General features: G+C 41.6%; 1 protein-coding gene across 1 annotated transcript in view; it reads right to left on the bottom strand.

Moving 5' to 3' along the window:
* The window catches only part of LOC310857976 (immunoglobulin superfamily member 22-like), a gene marked incomplete at both ends in the record, with an annotated part of 34873 nt that extends 18758 nt beyond the window's left edge, over nucleotides 1-16115 (bottom strand). The window contains 8 exons of the mRNA XM_083764020.1: nucleotides 133-295; nucleotides 582-695; nucleotides 3357-3528; nucleotides 4294-4330; nucleotides 4855-4954; nucleotides 12949-13085; nucleotides 14498-14608; nucleotides 16013-16115. Coding sequence (XP_083620146.1) covers nucleotides 133-295; nucleotides 582-695; nucleotides 3357-3528; nucleotides 4294-4330; nucleotides 4855-4954; nucleotides 12949-13085; nucleotides 14498-14608; nucleotides 16013-16115 — 937 coding nt within the window. The remainder of the gene's footprint in view (nucleotides 1-132; nucleotides 296-581; nucleotides 696-3356; nucleotides 3529-4293; nucleotides 4331-4854; nucleotides 4955-12948; nucleotides 13086-14497; nucleotides 14609-16012) is intronic.
* Between the last annotated feature and the right edge of the window lie 4213 nt (nucleotides 16116-20328).

Below are 20328 nucleotides of genomic sequence, written 5' to 3'. Positions count from 1 at the left end.
CTTGCAAAAGAGCTGTTTTCGCCAAACCCACAAATGAAGGACGCGTGCTTAAATGAATAGTCACATGACTTCCCAGGGAAAGAGATAATGATGAATCTATTATTACTGTAGGGGGGGGGGGCGTGCACTTGCCTACGACGGTGAGCTTGGCTGACAGGCTCTTGTCTCCGACGTACAGCGTGTAGGTGCCCATGTCAGCCAGGCACACGGCCGAGATGCACAGCGTGTGCTTGGTTCCCATCTGCTTCACTTCGTACTTCCCGTGAGAATACTGGATCCTCAGCAGCTCTGTGCCCTGCATGATAAATCACACCAGTTGAGTTGAAGGAACCTCGGGCATACGGTTTTGATGTATGCAAATTCCCACCACATGGGGCACACACACTCGCGCACACGCACGCACATACCTACACACACACACACACACACACACACACACACACACACACACACACACACACACACACACACACACACACACACACACACGCACGCACGCACGCACGCACGCACGCACGCACGCACAAACAAACAAACAAACAAACAAACAAACAAACAAACATAGACTGTGTTTTTTTTACCAGGAACCATTGCATCTTGACGTTTGGGTCTCTCAGTTCCAGGACGGTCTCAAAGACAATATAGCTGTCAGGCTTGGCAGTGATGTCTTCTAGGGGTTTGAGAACACGCACCATCTGGAAAGAAATGTGAAAAAGATGAAGTATGAAAGCCTGCCATGACTGCAGAGACACCGAAGTGCGCTCTTGCCACTTGTTCCAAATACTGCAGCTTAGGTGATTGTTGCTGTTAGTGCACGGTAAACTCCTTGGTGTTTTCCTGAGTGTGAAATTGGACCCAAATAGACCCATTAGTTCACACTGAGGTGACGTGTACATAGGGCCTATGTGAGCATAGCCTACTATAAAGACGTCTTTACTTATTCTTCTGCACTGTATAATATTGACTTCTTTGTTTTTTATTGTCTTCAAATGTCCTTTTATATTGAGATTTTTGAATAGCTGTATACTTTCTTAATCTTTACTGAATTAAAATGTCCTGTTTGTATATATACTAGAATTTCGCGGCCGCTCATCCCAGAGTTACGTTGCCGCGCACTATGGGAAGAAGGAAATTGCGGGAGTTGACTCCACATGTAGTAACGGATGGGTTATTAGTTATTATTATGTGTCCTTATTAGTGTAGTGTAGTGTAGTCAACACGTTATGGCTCATACACACTGCCCGGTATTTGCTCCGATTATGCTGTCGGGGAGCAAAACCCCTGATCTGACGTTAAGCGGTGCCCAAAAGTTATGGCACAAAGGCTTTGCAGGTAGAGCACATGACATGGCCCTAAAAATATATATAATTTGAATATAAAAAACTATTTAAAAAAAACTATCTGCCGCTTGAGATGACCTGAGATGACTTGATTGATTGACATAAAAAAGGGCCTGTCAGCTCAAACACACAATGCAATAGTTGTTGTTGCGTACAATCATCAGTAGCAAAGTCAAATACCAAAAATAAAAACCCTACCATTTCCATTTCCCCCCTCTATTTCCCATTCCATGTGCGTTTGTCTTATAGTTTCTCTGGCCTCTGTACTACTGCCACCTACCGTCCATTCATTGTATTACACAGTGGGTGAAAAAAACACACCCCTTAAGACTATGATGTGCAGGGCGTTGCTGAAAATGAGCACCTGTGCTCAGCTACTTCCCTGGGTAAATAAAGAAAAAAAAAAGAAAAAAAACCTTTCAAAACCTATAGAAGTCAGCCTGGTACAGACGAAGGGGACACCACTGTATGTAGCCTCAATTACATTTTGTAACGATTTTCTGCAATGGGATGATAGTTTTATTTGGTGGGTATGAGCTGGTCGTTTTGAAAGTAGCTCTGAAGTAAAAAAAAAGTGTGGGCAGCCCTGGTATAGATGAATATATATATATATATTCATTCCGTGGGTAAATCCCTGTAGGCTACCCACATATTGGTAGCCTATATTAGCCCAATATTGGCGTTATGCATTTCACTTGAATAATGTTGTGTGCGCACGTGCGCATGCTGAGAAAGACAGAGTTATTTAATGAAACTGAAGATTATAACGTCCTGTATTGTTAGCCTATATTAGCCCAATATTGCCGTTACGCATTTCACTTGAATAATGTTGTGTGCGCACGTGCACGGAGAAAGACAGTTATTTAATGAAACTCAAGATTATAACGTCCTGTCTCGCTGCCGCGGCGCCGCCGTGTATAGCCTGTGTGTGTGTGTGTGTGTGTGTGTGGCGTGGCGAGAGAGAGAGAGAGAGAGGCGTGGTGAGGGAGAGAGAGAGATGCAAAATCGTGAGGCTACAATTCCTCTCCTTCCTTGTTTGTCTTCTCCTGCGGGAGATCAGAATCAGATTCTGAGAGCTAGTGTGGGCCTATTAGAAGACAGGGCAGTGTTGCCAGGTTTGCGAATTGTAAGCGAGTCGTAGCGTGTGTTGAATGGCATTTGAATGGCATTTGTGGGCTTGTGAATTAATTTTCTCACATGTAATTTGTGCTCACTTGCATAGACCTGGCGAATTTAGCGTGGTGAAAGGGCAACAGTGTTTCATGTGTGTGTGTGCAGTAGCGAAATAGCCAATGTGAAGTTGCGAACAGTCTAATCGTTTTACTTAGGCAAAAAACAACTATTGTGGAGGAACAATGTTGATGTAACTAAGAGATTCGCTGTTGGACCTATATTTTATATACAGAGATTTAGAAGGAATAAGCAACATCGTGAGGCGACAATTCCTCTCCTTCCGGGTTTTTCCTTCTCCTGCGAAGTGCGAGAGGGAGAGGGAGATGAGATGATCCCAGGAGGCAGAAGGGGGAGGGGCTGTGCTGGCCACATCTTTTCATTGGCTGATGGCCACGGCCACGGCCACGGCCACACTTTTTCGCCACATGACAACTTTACTAATGTTATAATAGATATATACAAACATATATATAGCCAACATTTGTGTCCTTGAAGATCGGCAATTTATTTTACGGAAAGGTCTAGACGTGGTTATAGTTCTTTTATGTAATCTATGTAGGATAACGTCTCTGTCGGGTGCACAAAAACCTCATGTCCAAAACTGTTACTTTTCAGGATTCAAAATAAAAAACGGCAAAAGTAGCCTAGATCATCAAGCGCAAATCGTGTTTCGAGCTTGCGGATCTGCTACTTTTGATGCTTTTGTGTGACGCTGCAGTGGCATCAATTAATTAATTAATTAGGGCATCAATTAATGAAATGACACGAAAAGTTTGAATACGGAAGATGAGAGGTTTCTGCCAGGAAGGTATATTTTACACGTAGTCAGTGTCAGGCCCTCACCTCCACCTCCTCTTTCTTCCTCATCTCCTTCAGCCTTTTGAGGAGTCCTCTGAAGTCTGTGAAGCCGTTCTCAGCGCAGATCCTCTCGTAGTCCTTCCTGTCCGCTCCAGACAGGATCTTCAGCATCTCCTCTTCTGTCGGAGGCTTCTTCTCCTCACGCTTCACCACACTGCTGCACAGCACCAACAGTCCTCACTGAGTGTGCGTGTGTGCGACTATAGGCTACTTGTACGTAGAATATAAGAAATAGACATCGTGGGGAGTCGGGACTCTGGACCATTTGCTGGTTCCTGGTCCTAGTCATAAATGGTGGTTTTATGGTTGGAAAAATTCTAGACATGTGTTTAGATTCAGGTTGGGGTTGGGATTAGAGTTAGAGTAAAACATGGATGTAGATCAGCTATTTTTATGTCTCTAGGCTTACAGTTAAAAATGCCAAATACTTGCATTAATAAAATCGTTGTCCTCACAAGTATGCATTCTGGTAGTAGGCCTACTTTTATACATTTTGATGTACTTTTACTCATAGCCAGAGGCCTAAAATGTTTATACAGGACTTTGCTTTTAAAGGGGATTACCACTCATTTTCAACATTTTACTATGTCATTAATATACCTTAGAGCTGTATAAAAAAGGTCCCCCATTCTGTGTTGCCTAGAACTGGAGGTCTGAAAGAAATCATTAACATGGTGAATCACATCTTGATGATGTCATCAAGATGTGATTCACCATGTTAATGATTATATTAATGACATAGTAAAATGTTGAAAATGAGTGGAATGCCCCTTTAAGAACATATTTTCTATATATACTACAACAAAATCAAAGTACTTTTTCCACCACTATTAAGAAGTACTCAAAGGATCTGCTCGCCAAACGATGTATTTTTTTTTATTTTTGATGAATTTGTCTACAGAGGCTTGTGTTGTGTTCTTACCGATGATGCAGCATCTTTTTGAGTTGCATCGCTGGGTCTGGAGACAGATGGAGACGGAGACAGACAAGAATTATTGACAACAGGGTATGACCAAAACTAAATAAATAAAGTGCTGTCAAAATGGACACTGTGTATCACCCTTTGAATGTGTTTCTCAAACTTTTCAATTTCAAGGATATCCCCCCCCCCCCCCCACCCTCAATTTTGTCTTCAATGTTTGTGTTTACACACTTTTGTCTTCAATGTTTATGTTTACACAGACCCTCAAAGCTGGACATAGGAGGGGCTAGCGGTGAGCGCCCCTCAAAATGGACCCTTATGGGTCCCTTTGCCCTTTGGTTCCATTTGTACACTCTTATGGGTTCTCAAAGTGGGGTCCTGTCCTGTGGGGGGGGGGGATTGGGGGTTCCCTAGCTAAATGTGTCAATACAACATCACATAATCATTGTAACCACTTTATCTGTTGGCTATTCTAAAAGCAGAACTACAAGCTCACGGCACATCACGTCGTGCTGTGGGCTTATAGATCTGCTATAGATCTCCAAGGGGTTCCAGGCTTACGCTCTGTGATGGTCAGAGACACGGAGGAGACGGCCTCTCCGTGGCTGTTGGAGGCTACACACCTGTAGACATCAGCCTCTGCCAGGGTCAGGCTTTTGATCTGAGGCAAGGGGGAAGAAATGCATTCACTTCAGTACAGGTAAGAGTGCTGCTCAAATGTTTTACTTATAGGCTATTCAGTGAAAGTATATCAATACTGTGCAATGTAGAAATTAGAAAAGTAAAAGTCCGGAATTCAAAATGTATTTGAGTAAGTAAAGTAAAGGCTACTCAGAATGTCACATTTCAAGTTTTCAAATGTATAATTTTATTATAGATTTTTTTTATTTTTAAATGGCCGATATGTATAGGGCTGAAGTGGTTAATGTAGGCTATGTTTTGTAATAATAATCAAAATAACTAAAACTTTTAAATTATTATAGTGGAGTAAAAGTAGGCCTATACAATATTTGCCTCTGCAGAGATGTAGTGTAGTATAAGTAAAAGTACTGGAAATTGTAAAAAAAATACTTAGTAAAATACTGCTATTATCTCACACTGCCAGCAAGCATCTCAACATGTCTCTGGAGTTAATGAATGCAGTGCTGTAACTGCTGTTCATACATCTGCAGTTACGACAGGAGACAGACAGAACAGATTAGTCGCCTGCTGTGTTCACTGGGAGGGAGACTAATCGCTGATTTGGGTATCACTAGTACAGTTTTCAATGTTTTTTAAGGCCAGGACCCCCTAGTTCAGTGAGAGATAGAGCAGGGACCCCGACCCCCCCCCCCCCCACCCCCATTATGGCATTACATTGTTTAGGGCAAGACCACTTTTTTAGAGGTTTGGGTTGTTTTCTTACCTTATTATGGGCAAACTATTACATTCCATGAGTTATTTCGCTCCGTTGTGTTGTTTATTAGCAATTTAAGAAATAAAAAATAGGGTCCATTGCGAGGAAACAGCTCTCAAAGTCACTCTTTTAGCACATAAACGAACAAAAGCTGATTCTGACAGTTTACGACATCAGGAAAACTCATGCGGTTTTATTTTTAATAAAAAATGTCTTTGTCTTGTTTTGAGTAATTTGTGTAGAAAGAAGATCCGGTAGGTATGCCTACGCCGACCGAATCACTGCTGTTGCAAAACAAATACATACATATTCAACGTTTCTTTACCTATAACTGGCAGGTTAAGTGCTCTGGAAATATCCTCTTTAATGAAACTGCGGGTGCTACCCCCATCTAATAGGCACCTGGCTACTTGGCTTTGCGTTGGTGCATCTATCCAAATGGTAGCTGTCTGCAGTAATACTGTACTATTGTCAGAGTTGCTTGCCACACTAGCCTACTAACTGCATCTGCAACACTGTGGTCAGCCTGTCTGACGTTGCCGTGGTCGGCGTGTCTATCATGCGCTGTATAATGTATATTGACGGTAACAAGAAGACTCGCCACTTTTACCCGGGGCGACTCTTCTTCACATTCTGGCGAGTTTCTTCACTTCATTGAGAGAGTGTAGGCAAGCGCACCACAGCTCAGTGGACATTAAGTATAGGCTACCATGTTTGATAAGTCATATAAAAACATTACTTACATCCAAATGAAAATATAAACTTCACAGATTATAGATCACTTGGAATTATAACAATCTGTTGAGTATTGCCTGAATAATGCCACTAGTGAAATCCCAACTTTTATCGATGCGCCATTGCGCTGAGAACCTTGTGGAGTTGTGGAGATTATGTTCTTTTTGTGCACCGATGGTGATGCTCCACTTGTAGGCCTACAGTACAGCACTTTGGTCAGCTTCTATTGTTTTAAATGTGCTATATAAATAAAGTTTGATTTAGGCCTATATTGGAGCAGGTGCTGGCAAATAACTAATTACTGTAATGCCCAGTGATGGGCAAGCTACTTGGAAAATGTAGTAAGCTACACTACCAGTTACTCTCTATTAAATATAACTCAACTACAACGAAGCTATCCCCAGATAATTGTAGCAAGCTACACTATAAGCTACATGGCAAAAGTAGCTAGCTACATGGACACTACTTTAAAAAAAAAATTTTTTTTATCAACTTAATGATCAAGTTTCCACCGAACAAATAGCCTAATAGGCAGGCAAAAATGCTGAGTTTGATTGTTTATTAAAAAACAAACAGGAAACAAGCCCTCTGTCTGGCTTTTGGTGTCAACTTTTTCACATTTACTTGTATTAATGTACCTTGCGGTGTCAGGAGCCGGCTGATTCATGTGTTCAGTGTTGGGAAAGTTCGTTTTTTTATTAACTATAGTTCAGTTCACAGTAAAAAAAAATTAAAGGAACTAATTCAGTTCATAATTCAACATTTTGAACTAAAGTTCATGGTTCCAAAAAATGAACGATTTTAGTTATTTTTTGTTATTTTTTTTGTTATTATTATTGCCACAGCCTAGCCATTTGCACACCAGCTGAGAGACATCATTTAGACTCGAGAATGCTAGTCTCTCAAGACAGACTGTTGCCTCGATAGGCACTGTTTTACCGAATATTTGAGGATGGGATACTCAGATTGAGAGAATGCTGACAGGCACTTAAATGAGATGTTAATGTCCTGTAGGTAGACTTAGAAATAAAACTAGTGTTGACTAATCAATACAAGTGGCTCTTATTTTGATGCCGCAGTTTCTGCACAAGAAGTCAGTTTGACTTGTAAACAAGCTACGATGAATGAGCTGTCAAAGTACTATAGTTAGCGATCAAATTTTTTAATATGAAAACTTTCACTTAGACAATAATGTAGGTTACACACGCTGGAATTAAACATGGAACCTGCAGGGAGCATTAGGTGAGTAATATACTGTGTTGTGCTAGAGATAAAAGGACAGCTGCTGCGTGGGATCCTCTTGCTTAACAACATAACTGTGTCAGACTCTTCTTATCTAAACCAACCAATCATGGATTTTTTTCCAGGGATTTTTTTCCCCCACAAAACTTTATTTAACAGTCAATTTGTAACGTATAGCTTTTGTTGAAAGCTACGTCACTACTTGGGTCTAAAAATAGCTACACTACAAAAAACGCTACTTGGTTCAAAAGGAGTGAAGCTACCATCAAGCTACTGATAAATGTAGTTAAGCTATGTAGCTTCGCTACTTGTAGCTAGCTACTGCCCAACACTGGTAATGCCATGCAGTGAAGTTGCGCAAATGTCAACTCAATTAGCAAGCGGTGCTGCTCTCATGCACTCTGCACTGTCTGCAGCACAATGACTGCAGATCTCTTCTTAAAGTTTACTTATTATGGTTTACTTTCAACCATAAACCATAATATGATTGACAAACCTTGGATTATAATTCTTCATCGACCAACAGCGCATGCAGCATGACTATGAGGTAATTTAACTATGTGAGATTTCTCCATCGGCATCGAATCGCTCGGAATCGAGTCGTCTTCACTTTCGGGGCGAGATTCCTTCCCCTTTTGGCGAGTCTTCTTCACTTTACGGGGCGAACTCGCCCCGGGTCGAGTCTTCCCGACCCTGTTTGATTGCAAACTGTTTTGTGGTGTCTGCGCCCGTAGTGCGTTCTACAATTACGCGTGACATGCCTGCCTACCAGACATACAAAACACCTGCCTTGTTTGCTCAGTGTTTCTCTTCTTAAGGGTTCAAGTGTTTAATGTAAGAAAAGAAAAAAGTATCTCACAGAAAGATTTGTCAGTCCCCTTGTAGTAACTGAATCCAATGCTTCATTGGTTGTGCAATTGATAGAAAAATAAGTAATTTTCTTTGGGTGAACATGACTGACTGACTGACTGACTCACGTCAACAAACTTTTTGATGAATTGAACATGGTGGACTCTCTTGTAAACAAGTGTAATGCTTAATTGGGTCGTCCACTCACAGTTAACAGTCTTTGTATTGAGTTTGTGCTTGAAATGTACTGTAATTCTGCAAACTGCTAATACATATTTCAATCAATCAATCAAACTCCCCTGCAGTGCTTGAATCAAACAGCAGGAGGCGGTGCTACGTCAGGAATCTGTTCTTATAAAGCCTTCATCCCTGCATCTTAAAGTTAAAAGTCATCCCCGCGATCATGAAACACAGATGGCACGGTAGATGCATGTCAGCATCTGCAAGTTCATTGGTTTATAATAGCCATTTAAGCTTCACTTAAGCTCCCCGGCTGGTAAGAAGACGGCATATAAATCCACTCCAGAGTGGTGATATAGATAAAAGGATCAAAGTTTTTATTTTATTTATTTATTTTTTATGTAGCCTACTTTTCTGCATGATGCATGGCGTGCTCACCGTGCTGTATGACTATGAGGTGACTATACTGGATGGCAGAACGGGTTTATTATTGGCAGCCTGTTCAAGAGCATTTGGTTTCTTTCTACTTTCTCTCTCTTCTCATGTCTTAAATCACAGTAGATTTAACAACAGTGCTGGAAGAAATATACTTGGTTCTCAAAAATGAGGAGAGCAACTGGCATCATTGAGGATGCCACCCACCCCTCTCACAGCCTGATCTCCCTTATGCCATCTGGGAAACGGTATACAGGAGCATCAGTGCCAGGACGGAAAGGATGCGGAGCAGCTTCTTTCCCCAGGCAATCAGACTCCTAGTAGTATCCTCTAGTATCCCTGGCAGATAGGACATGAACTGATGACATGAACTCTATGTTCAGGTTTTAAATGTTTTTCTTATTCTATTTGTCTTTTTTATGGACTCAGTTTTTTATTTATATTCAGAGTAGCCTATTGTCTTGCACTTGATATATTTATTATTGTATGAGCCTGTGTTGTCTTTTAACTAGGAGAAACGTAATTTCGTTTTTTTCCCCTGCTGCTGCAGTTGGAAAGAATGACAAAATAAAGCAATCTTGAATCTTGAATCCTTGGGGGGTGGGGTTAGCCTTATTATCAGACTGTAGCAGTCCACTCAGAGAGTGGGCGGGGTCTTTGGGCTGGATCCAGGCTAGGGTGGGGTAGCATCATCACAATCATTTTAGCAGATCTACAAGCTCACATAGTGCAGCACTTCGTGCTGTGAGCTTATTGATCTGCTATTTTTGAAATGTTTTGAATAATTTCTGGGGGTCCCTAGAAAATGTTTGAAACATTTTGAATAGTTTCTGGGGGTCCCTAGAAAATGTTTGAAACATTTTTAATAGTTTCTGGGGGTCCCTAGAAAATGTTTGAAACATTTTTAATATTTTCTGGGGGTCCCTAGAAAATGTTTGAAACATTTTGAATAGTTTCTGGGGGTCCCTAGAAAATGTTTGAAACATTTTGAATAGTTTCTGGGGGTCCCTAGAAAATGTTTGAAACATTTTTAATTCCCTAGCAGTCCTTAGAAAAACCTTTTTAGAATTTGGGGGTCCTTGACTAGAAAAGGTTTGAGAACCACTGGCCTACATACAAGTATAGCTGCAATATGTATAGACATTCCCTGTTAAAGTTGTATTACAAATTGAAGTTGAAGTATTTGTGCCAAAAATATACTTGTCCTGATTGTTAATGATGTCCTATTTAACAATCGTTATTGGCCTACTTAGTAATGCATTAATAATGTGTTCATCACGTCGTCAATGTTGTTGCTGGTAAATGCTTATTTTATGTTTCCTCTATGCACAACATCCAAATGCATCAGTTATCTGGTGACCGCAGGAGGGAACATTAATTTTGACAAAAATAGCAGATCTACCAGATTGTAGATTGCCTCTTTCTGGTGAAGAGATTTCGTTTAGATGGGGGTGGGAGAATCTGCCCAAAACAGTTGTTAACTCAGGTCTGTCATAAGAATAGAGGGTTTGAGTGGTTGACAATAATCAAAATAATTGTAGTATACATTTTTACATCTGAGATGCTTAAAATAGTACAGTGCTTGCCTGAAGGTGCTCATTAGATCTTTAGATTAGTAGCTATACTGCCTGTCTAGTGTCTATACCGGAGAACCAGAATGTGCACCACACATCTGACATCTCTCTATCTCTAGTCTGATTTCACACCCACATATATGGATGGTACCATATATATATGGTATTTTTAGTACCATATAAATATGGTACCATATATATATGGTACTATTATGTGGGCATGAATTCAGACTTCAAGGGCCACTTCACCCCTTTTGCAACCAGTTCTGTTTGTAAATACATCAAAGATGCGAATATAATCCATTTCTAATGGATGCCTTGGTCTGGAAGAGAGGTCATCAGGTGGTCTCCAACCTTCTTAGAGTGTTTCAACCCTCAACCACTACAATCTCCAGTTGGCGGGTCAGCAGTGATTGGCCAAGTCACTGCCCCTCTCCTCCAGGCTTCCAGCTATAGAAAAGTCCACGGAGGGGCAGCCATCACCAAGGCGCAACCAGCACCGGGAGGGAGAGCCACACCCGGCCAACAGGGAAGTGCGAAAAAACTGCCGGCCAGGTGCAGCAAACCAGTGCTGACCACACCCCAGCGACCACCGTGCCCAGGGCGCCGCGCCACTGTCCTTTCTTCCCTGCCAGAACTAGCAGGAAGCTCTCTCTGCCTTGTGTGTTCTTGGGGGATATCAGTTTAATCTGTGCTATTGAGTCTCTCTTCCTCCCCTCCTCTCGGGAGACTCAAGGTTCAAGGTGTTGAGGTGTTTTATTGTCACATAGATGTACAGGTACAGCATTGTGAAAAACTTTCGTTGGGTGATGCTCCACAATACACATAAGTAAAAATTTAAATAACAATACTAAGTATAAAAGTTTTAAAAAGTTTTAAAGGACTCAGGTCAGTATACAATCCGTAATACCACGGAATGTTCAATGTTCATTTAGGCTTGTTGAGCAGTCTCACAGCCTGAGGGATAAAGCTGTTCTTCAGTCTGTTTGTGTTGGCTTTGATACTTTGGTACCTCTTCCCCGAGGGCAGCAGCCTGAAAAAAACTGTATGGGGGTGTGTGGGGTCCTTAATAATCCTGGGGTATTGCTCATGTGTACATTCTGTAGCTTGCTTGGTGCCCTAGGCTCTTACGAGTGCTGCAACAGAGGTTGCTAACCCCTGTTGCTCTGTCAGACTTTCCTGGAGGTCAGCTGTCTCTCCAGAGTCACCGACCTTCCTCGGTTGCCATCCAGACTTTCCCCTGGAGGTCACTGGTCTTATTTTAATGAGACAAGAAACACTTTCCTGGGGCTTTTATGTGGGTATTAAGCGTTTTTAGATATTTCACTATTTCAAAGTGTCCATGAGCTCACTTACATTGGGCTCGCTTATTCCCCCCCCCCTATCCACAAGGAAGAGCAGTGGACCAAAGCATTATGGGAATTGTAGTCCAGGAAGGAAGTGAGCCCAGTGTCCATGACATCATGGAGCCCATGGACACTTTGAAATATAATATTTAAAATATCTAAAAACACATATTATGCACGTAAAAACCTCAGGAAAGTGTTTCTTGTCTCCCAAACATCATTACAATAAAATATGGTTGCAAAAGGGGTGAAGTGGCACTTTATATTGCTGTCAGGCACACTTCCCAAACATTGCTCCTGCTTTGACGTATAGCAAATGTTGGTTTGGTTGTTTTTTTGTGTATTAGCAAATTGCATTGCTTAAATTGATATATTAGCCTTTATTGGTTGCGTTATTATTCGTTCCTGTTCTCCCTTTGAGCTTCTTCGGTAGTGGGTACTGTATTTATGAGCGTTGCATGTTTGTCCTGTTATTGTCTTGTATTTATTGTTACTGGCAGAGCTGTGTCACTTATTTTTCCTCTTCTCTTGGCCAGTTTACACTTGTAAAAGAGACTTCAGTCTCAATGTGGTTTTTACTGGTTAAATAAAGGTTAAATAAATACATTTCAAATGAAACCAAATAGACCAGTGATTCTCAAAGTGCTATCTGGGGACCCCCAGGGGTCATTGGAGGGCTTGTACATTTTACATTTTTAGAAAAATCTTGAAAGTGTTTGAAAACGTTTAGATTTCCTGTTTTATTATTATTTTTACACAAAACTCTTCTGGGGGTTCCTGGCACAAAACATTTTCAGATGGGGGTCCGCGGCCAAATATATATATTAATTTGTGGGTCCTTGACATGAAAATGTTTGAGAACCACTGGTTTAGCGTAGTCTATGGGCTGCATGCAAACCTTGAGAATATGATGTTTGTTGAGGCTGTCATAGAATGTGTTGGTCCCGTCAGAGAGTGGCTGTCCGCTGGCTCTCTCCCAGGTCACTCTGGGCTCAGGTCTTCCTGTCACCTTGGCCTTGAACACCGCCTTTTCATCTAAAAACAAATGCATACGTATTCATTGTGTGTGTGTGTGTGTGTGTGTGTGTGTGTGTGTGTGTGTGTGGGGGGGGGGGGTCTTTGACATGAGACTTTTTGAGATCCACTGCTCTAGCTGCTTATTTGGGGCACGTGGAAGTTTTTCTCTATATGGAGAATAACATGGGGTCATCTTAAAATCGTCTCATATAAGAATTTGATACAGTATCTAATTTGGCAGCAGTAACATTTGCGTTTTCTCAGTTGATTCTTCATATCCATATGAGTGAAACGAACAGGATGATTTGTTTATTTTTCAAACATAGTTGTTATGAGGTGATCTAAAATCCCCCAATGGGGATTTAATAGGCTACAAATAATAAAGTACACAAACCCGGTACTTATAGCACCCTCTACCGATATTGACGTTAGACTTCGGTGCTCTATTCGTGCCACTTTTAAAAATATCATCTGTGTGACTGTGAACGCAACGTCTCATTGCCATGAAAAAAGTCAATTCAAACTCAAAATATATATTATACATACTACGGAATCGTATAGCCTTTGTTCCATGTTTCAGAAACCTTCACCCGACACCACCTGTCCACTTAACAGGTCAGGCCAGGTGGCGAGTCATGCATGTTGCTTATTAGCTCGAGCAAAGTTACTAGGCTAGGCTACTAGGAACAATGAACATAAGTGTTATTATATGTGTGTGTTTGTGCATACACCAGCTTTTGCTTTTTTTTCCCCAGCAGGGATACTAAAATAGTTTGTATAGTTATAATAATATGTATTATTTTCGTGTCATGCACACCTTGTGCCCAATGGGAACATGGGTTTATAAGACATCATTTCACAATTGCAATTACAGCATATTTTATATTACATCATTTATGCATTTACAGCATGTTTACATTACATAATTAATTATATTACAACTCAGATTTATACAGAGTACTCTGTCTTCTTTCCCAAGCTTGACAGATACAATCTGCTACAACGTACATCTAAGGTACAGATACAGATAAGTACAGTAAATGTCATTCTTTACTGTCTACCACTAATGCTGAATGATCATGCTAATCTGCAGAGTTAAGTTATGTATAATTTGTAACAGGCTGTGTGTTTGGCCCCTCAATCTATAAATCACAGTCGGAGATAGCACAAATTAGGCTTTCAAAGCCTGCAGTATTTGTTCAAAGCAAGTTGCAGTACATCTCTCTTTTTCCCCCCTGCCCAGAGGTCATCACAAGCACAAAGAAAGTTCCAAGCACAGCTACTTTGTGCTTTGATTGTGTCTCGGGAGCTCAGGCCTGTTTATAATATTTAATGGGATGAGAGATGCTGGGGTTATACAGATGGTGCTGCTTTGCAATTTCACGGAGTTTCGAGATGAAAGGGGAAAAAAGAGGGATCCGCTAACTCACCCTCCTGGGCAGTGACAGGGCGTGGTTTCTCCTCAAAATCTGGGACAGACTCCCCCTCTGGGATCAGGATGCGGGGGGATGTTTGCACCTGGCTGAAGGACTCAGCGCTGGCTGGATTGTCACCAAATAAAACAGAGATTAATTACAGCAACACACAGCATACGTAACCATTTAGATAATGCTGCAACAGATAATTATGGTGCCAGCTCGTGGGTTAAAGGGTGGTTTGGATAGTTTACGCCTTTGAAAGTATTTCAATCGAACAAGTCGAAAACACTATCGCTACCTGTACCACCTGTTTAAGGGTAGTGCTGGTGAACAGTGTGAAGCAAAGCCTGTTGAACACGTCCCTATTTTGAGCATGTGCATGTCATTGTCAAAGATTGTAATAGCTAAAATAGATTAAAACAAGCTTTGTGCTTAGTGCATTGTGAACTTATTAGGTCATTTTGCTAGTTTCAGCTTATCAGCTTCACCCTGTTTCAATCTATCTTCATTTCATATAATTGGTTCTCAATGCTCCATTTTAAGATGGCTGTGGACTGTTCAGAAACCTGCCTAACATTTAGAGGATGGCTGTGGACTGTTCAGAAACCTGCCTAACATTTTACAATTTATGCATTTAGCAGTCATCAAAGATCATAAGCAAGCTAAGAACCTAACATCCGACTAACAGTAGAATATCTGTACAATAAAACTATATGAGTATACACTGTAGAGTGCCATGTCAATGCTATCTAAATTACATAAATGTAGCCTATGCCTACGCCTGTACGGTCATCGAGTATACCAGTGACGTCATCGGTAGGCATGCCATGCGTCTTCATATAATATTGGTCCTCACTAATGTTCATGATAAAATGCCACAATTGCTTTCTACTCAGAGACTAATCTGTGTCTCTTAGGAGAGCTGTGGGGAGTTCAGTAACCTGTCCACCAATGACATCATCGTTGGTCAACCAAAATCACAACAATGACTGTAAAGTAGCCCAAACATTTAGATTCTCGTAGAGGTTTTTTTTCGATTCTCTCTACGAGAGTCTAAAAGATACCCCCCCCCCCCCCCCCCCCCTTAACGTCGAAAGTTGAACGTTTGTGCCTCAAAATCACTCTAAACCTTGTACAAATGCTAAATCTAAGCTGCTTTAAATGTTGCCCCACTTGTTTGTGAGGTGTTCGGAATCAGACTAAACACGGAACATGCTTATTTTTCAATAAAAAAGGTATTTTAATCAACTCTGTCTCGGAATCTGGCGGCCATCTTGCTTTTCTCTCCATTGTAAATGCGCAATAAATCTTTTAGACTCTCGTAGAGAGATTCGTCAGAATCGAAAAAAAACCTCTACGAGAATCTAAATGTTTGGGCTAACTGTAAAGGTTTTATTATGTTGTGCACACATTGGTGCCATCAATGGAGGAGAAAAAAGTGAGAACCAATTACACAAAGATATAGTTGAAAATGAGTCAAGTGGTTAATGCCGTTTTTTGTAACCATGTGTTTTCTTTCTCTCATACCCTCGGCAGTCTTGGAGGAGCTCTGGTAGACCTTACGCAGCATGCCAGAGGAGGAGGAACTCATGGAAAAGGAGGTGGTGGAAGTGGAGGAGGAAGATGACATCTCGGACACCTGTCTCGTCTCGCCTACCTGCTGCTCCAGCATGCCCTCGCTGGCCTGGCGCAGCTCTGCTGCCATGGTGGGACAAGGTCACCTTGGTGCTGCTGAGACTGACAGGGCTTTTGGGACTTGGCAGGTCACAGAGAGAGAGAGAGAGAGAATCGTTGCTGTCTGGCAGAAACCTTGTATCTCCAGTATCTCCAGTGTTATCGTTTTTATGGTAAATTAACCACGCATTGTAAACGAAAGCTTTTCGATCGGGTATGTTCAGCAAAAGCTGAATATTCGGAGAGTATAAAGCAAAAGTACTACAAGCTCACAGCGCTTTTTTTGGACAATTTTAAAAGTGAAAGTGCTTAAGTCTATCTGCATCTTTTCATAAATACTGAATGAAAAATATTAGCAAGAGTTGTGACTAACTAATAATCACTGCACTGTATCCAGTGGAACGGTGGAAGGGTTCTTATTTCCATTTCCAGAAACGTATATGCTTTAGGGAGATGCAGGGTTTCTGGCCGACAGCGAGTGGATACTGTGTGCTCAGTATTAACTGAATAGTCTTTGATGAATGGCACAACATAATTCACATACTCCACCGGGTCTTGTTACTGTCTAATAGTTTATCTGCTTTATATTGTACTGTAGGCACATATTGCTTCCATTAGATAAAGGGAATTTAATGGGACAAGCCTAACTGTGTCCTCTATATTCATACACAGCTGTCCTCAATACCCCAAAGAGCACTCACAAAGGGAGGAGTGTGCACATGCGGGCACCAGGCAGGCATGTGCCATCATCATGGTGCCTCCCTTGGCCTTAACAGGTAATTAGGTTTGTGGTTTGCAGCAGTATACGCTCTCAAACAATCCCTCTCTCTGCCCATCCCTCACACCCCTCACATGCTCCTTTTATGCAGTGATTATAAATTATAATAGGCCAGTGTCTTTGCCACACAAATATCCAGTTATGGATTTACACACATGCTGTGTGGGGGATATTGCCGGCGGTCGGTACCCTTTCTGTGATCTATCCTGAAACGTTGAAGTCCACTCTTTTGTCCATACTTCATTTATGTGTGTGTGTGTGTGTGTGTGTGTGTGTGTGTGTGTGTGTGTGTGTGTGTGTGTGTGTGTGTGTGTGTGTGTGCGTGCGTGCGTGTCTTTCGATCCACTGGCTGGTGGGAAAAGCGAATGCCTAATTTATGGTCCATTGTACGACGGTGTGGCGTGCCAACAACAGCCGATCTACAAGCTCAAAACATGCTACCAATCGTACGACAAATGCAAATAGACAATGGCTGGGTTTCCCAAAGGACATCTGGTTAGGGAGTGGGCGTGTGGTTCTTCTCAACAACACCCCTTTCACTGTGAACATATATATTCCGTGCATTGATGTGCCACACAATGGTAGGCCTGACCGGTCAATAAAAGAATGCTGAATTAACTAGCTTGTATTGGTAACTGTGACTGCACAATAGCCTCCCATTTAACCTCCTTGTATATCCCTATAATCACCCAAATCACTGAATGCTCCGTTAAAATAAGTCTCCTGCACAAAGCAGATTAGTGTCTCTGGAAGTCTCCCCCATACACCACCATCTAATAATTAAGAGTGTGACTGTCACTCATGTTCTTATCTCCAAACACTCAGGCACACCTCTACCGCCTTCAATAGATGAAAGACTGTGTGTGTGTGTGTGTGTGTGTGTGTGTGTGTGTGTGTGTGTGTGTGTGTGTGTGTGTGTGTGTGTGTGTGTGTGTGTGTGTGTGTGTGTGTGTGTGTGTGTGTGTGTGTGTGTGTGTGTGCGTGTGTGCGTGCGTGTGCACCGTGCGTGTGCCTCCCTTGTGTTTTATGCCTGCCGCCATTGTGCGCAAATGAAAAATGGAATACCAGGCACAAAGGCGCTCGCTTTAATATATTCATGAGCCCGTATAGAAACTAAGTGAGTGACTAAGTGTTCATTTTTTCTCAGTGACAATGCTTTGAGCACATATAGCCTCAGTCAAACTCACATTACTTCTCTCAAGCGACCCGGGAAACCTAACTCAAAGATTAGTCTCTGAGTGGCAAAACAATAAACATGTATTTTCTCTGCTGCGGCAAACATGCATGCAAAAACTAATTAATCCTGTGAGCTTTGATGACTCGATCCAGCGGTAGCAAAACAAAATCCATCTTTATGTGGTGCTATACTATAGCAGACATTTTGATGGAGACTTATTGCTGTAGTTAAAGGTAGTTAACACAACATGGCTCAAAGCGACGGGAATGGGTTGCCATCTAGCTGATTGAGGGAACTTGACACTATAAACTCTATTTCTCATGCTCTCCCATGGGCTTTCTTGAAATGCACTGATCTCTGCACTAACTGGCAGAGCAGCCTTTCTGCTCTCCCCCAACATAAGGCCTGTTCAATTTCAGTTACAAATGCATAGACACATTCACACACTAGTGCTGGGCAATATATCATTATTATACCCCATATTGTGGCTGTCAGGCAAAAAACTTCTTATCTCCATATTCTAACTTTTTGTGTTTTTTCATAAATGAACGCCCAACTTGATCACTCTACAGCGTCACACAAAAGTGTCAAAAGTAGCAGATCCACAAGCTCGAAACGATGCAATAATACTGTATGCTTTCAAAGATCACAACATGTTGCAATGCGCCACATTGTGAGCTAGCAGATCTTCTATTTTTGCTATTTTGAAAAATGTAGAAAGAAATGTAGGCCTATAGCCTATAACACCAGCGCACAATTATAGTAAGTATACAAATCAAGGACTTCATCCCAGAACTATAAACTTAGAATCCTGTAACTAAACCCCAACCGGAATAATTTGTAATAGTAAATTGAACCATTTCTCTTGAGGACCACAATGCAGTCCTTAGGCTACTGCATAAAAACTCAATCTCAAATTCTACCTTAGCTACGGGGACGTTTAGGTAGGCTACTCACTGGTATTATAGTTACACAAGTACACACACAAACTTACATGGTTTTAGCTTGTCCTGTCACCTCTCTACAAATGTAGCATTAGCAACAAGGTTCAGTTGCGTCTGGCTTTAACGTCTCCACTTAGGTTGCCGTTGTTCCATCCAGCAAGGCTGCTGCTTCCGTCTAAACTAAAGCTAGTCTCTCCTCCTTTTAGTTACACTTTCCTTTCTGGGCGGATGAGCAGTGACTGTGGGTCAGGATGTGACTAACGCCTGCTGGGTCCCTCTCTTCTCTGGACAAATAAGGCTCTGATCTGTTCTGAGCTGCCCGGGTCCAGGCTGTCCTCCTGGGCCTGACCGGGCAAATAGATCATCCTAATGCTTCCCCACACGTCTGTTCTGATCTTCCCAGGTCCAGGCCGCCCTCCTGGGCCTGACCGGGCCGATAGATCATCCTAATGACCTCCGCACTGGTCAGATATGAGCTGCTCGGGTCCAGGCTGTCCTGTGGTGGAAACATTTACAATTTGCTATACATCTCAGAGGCAAATGTACTTTTTACTCTGCTACAATGATTTGGAAACACTAGTTACTTGTTGCTTTGCAGATTTAGATTATTACAAAACATACATAAACAATTAAATATATTATACTTCCACTATTCAAAAATAGATTGAGAGTACCTTGAGCTATTAATGAAATTGATTTAAATTTAAAGTCTTTAAGTTTTAAGTATTTTTACAGGTGGTGGCTAATTGCTTTGGTAGCCTCTTGTAGATGTATATAGCCTGCTGCAGCCTACTGTATATTTTACTAAGTATATTTTGATGCCAATACTTTTGGACTTTCACACAAGTCAAAGTTTGCATATAAGTATTTCTATATATTGTGGTATTGGTACTTTTACCACTGCCGCCCGGGCCAATAGATCACCCTAATGCCTCCCACCGGTCAGTTGACGTTTATGTGTGCCAGCAGGCCCGCTCCCTCCTCAGAACATCATGCCTCTCTCTCTGAGGAGCCTGTGGTGATGGAAAGGTTCTAGCAGCCCTTAAAGTCCCCCCCCCCCGCCCAGCACTTATTTTTCTTATGCCTTGGTTTCAGAGAGTGTGTAACTTCACATTAGAGCCCAGGATAATCAATTTCCCCAAAAACATTTAACTTCTAATCAAACAAATAAATAGGTAATATACACACACAGACGTCAGAGATGATACACTTTATTTTATTTACCCACTTAAGCCTTCTTCAAAAATGTTCAAAAATAGCCAATCTGCTA

Source organism: Protomyctophum parallelum (genome assembly GCF_964188405.1).
Source record: "Protomyctophum parallelum genome assembly, chromosome: 4".
NCBI lineage: Eukaryota > Metazoa > Chordata > Actinopteri > Myctophiformes > Myctophidae > Protomyctophum > Protomyctophum parallelum.
This window is presented reverse-complemented; position numbering and strand designations above follow the sequence as displayed.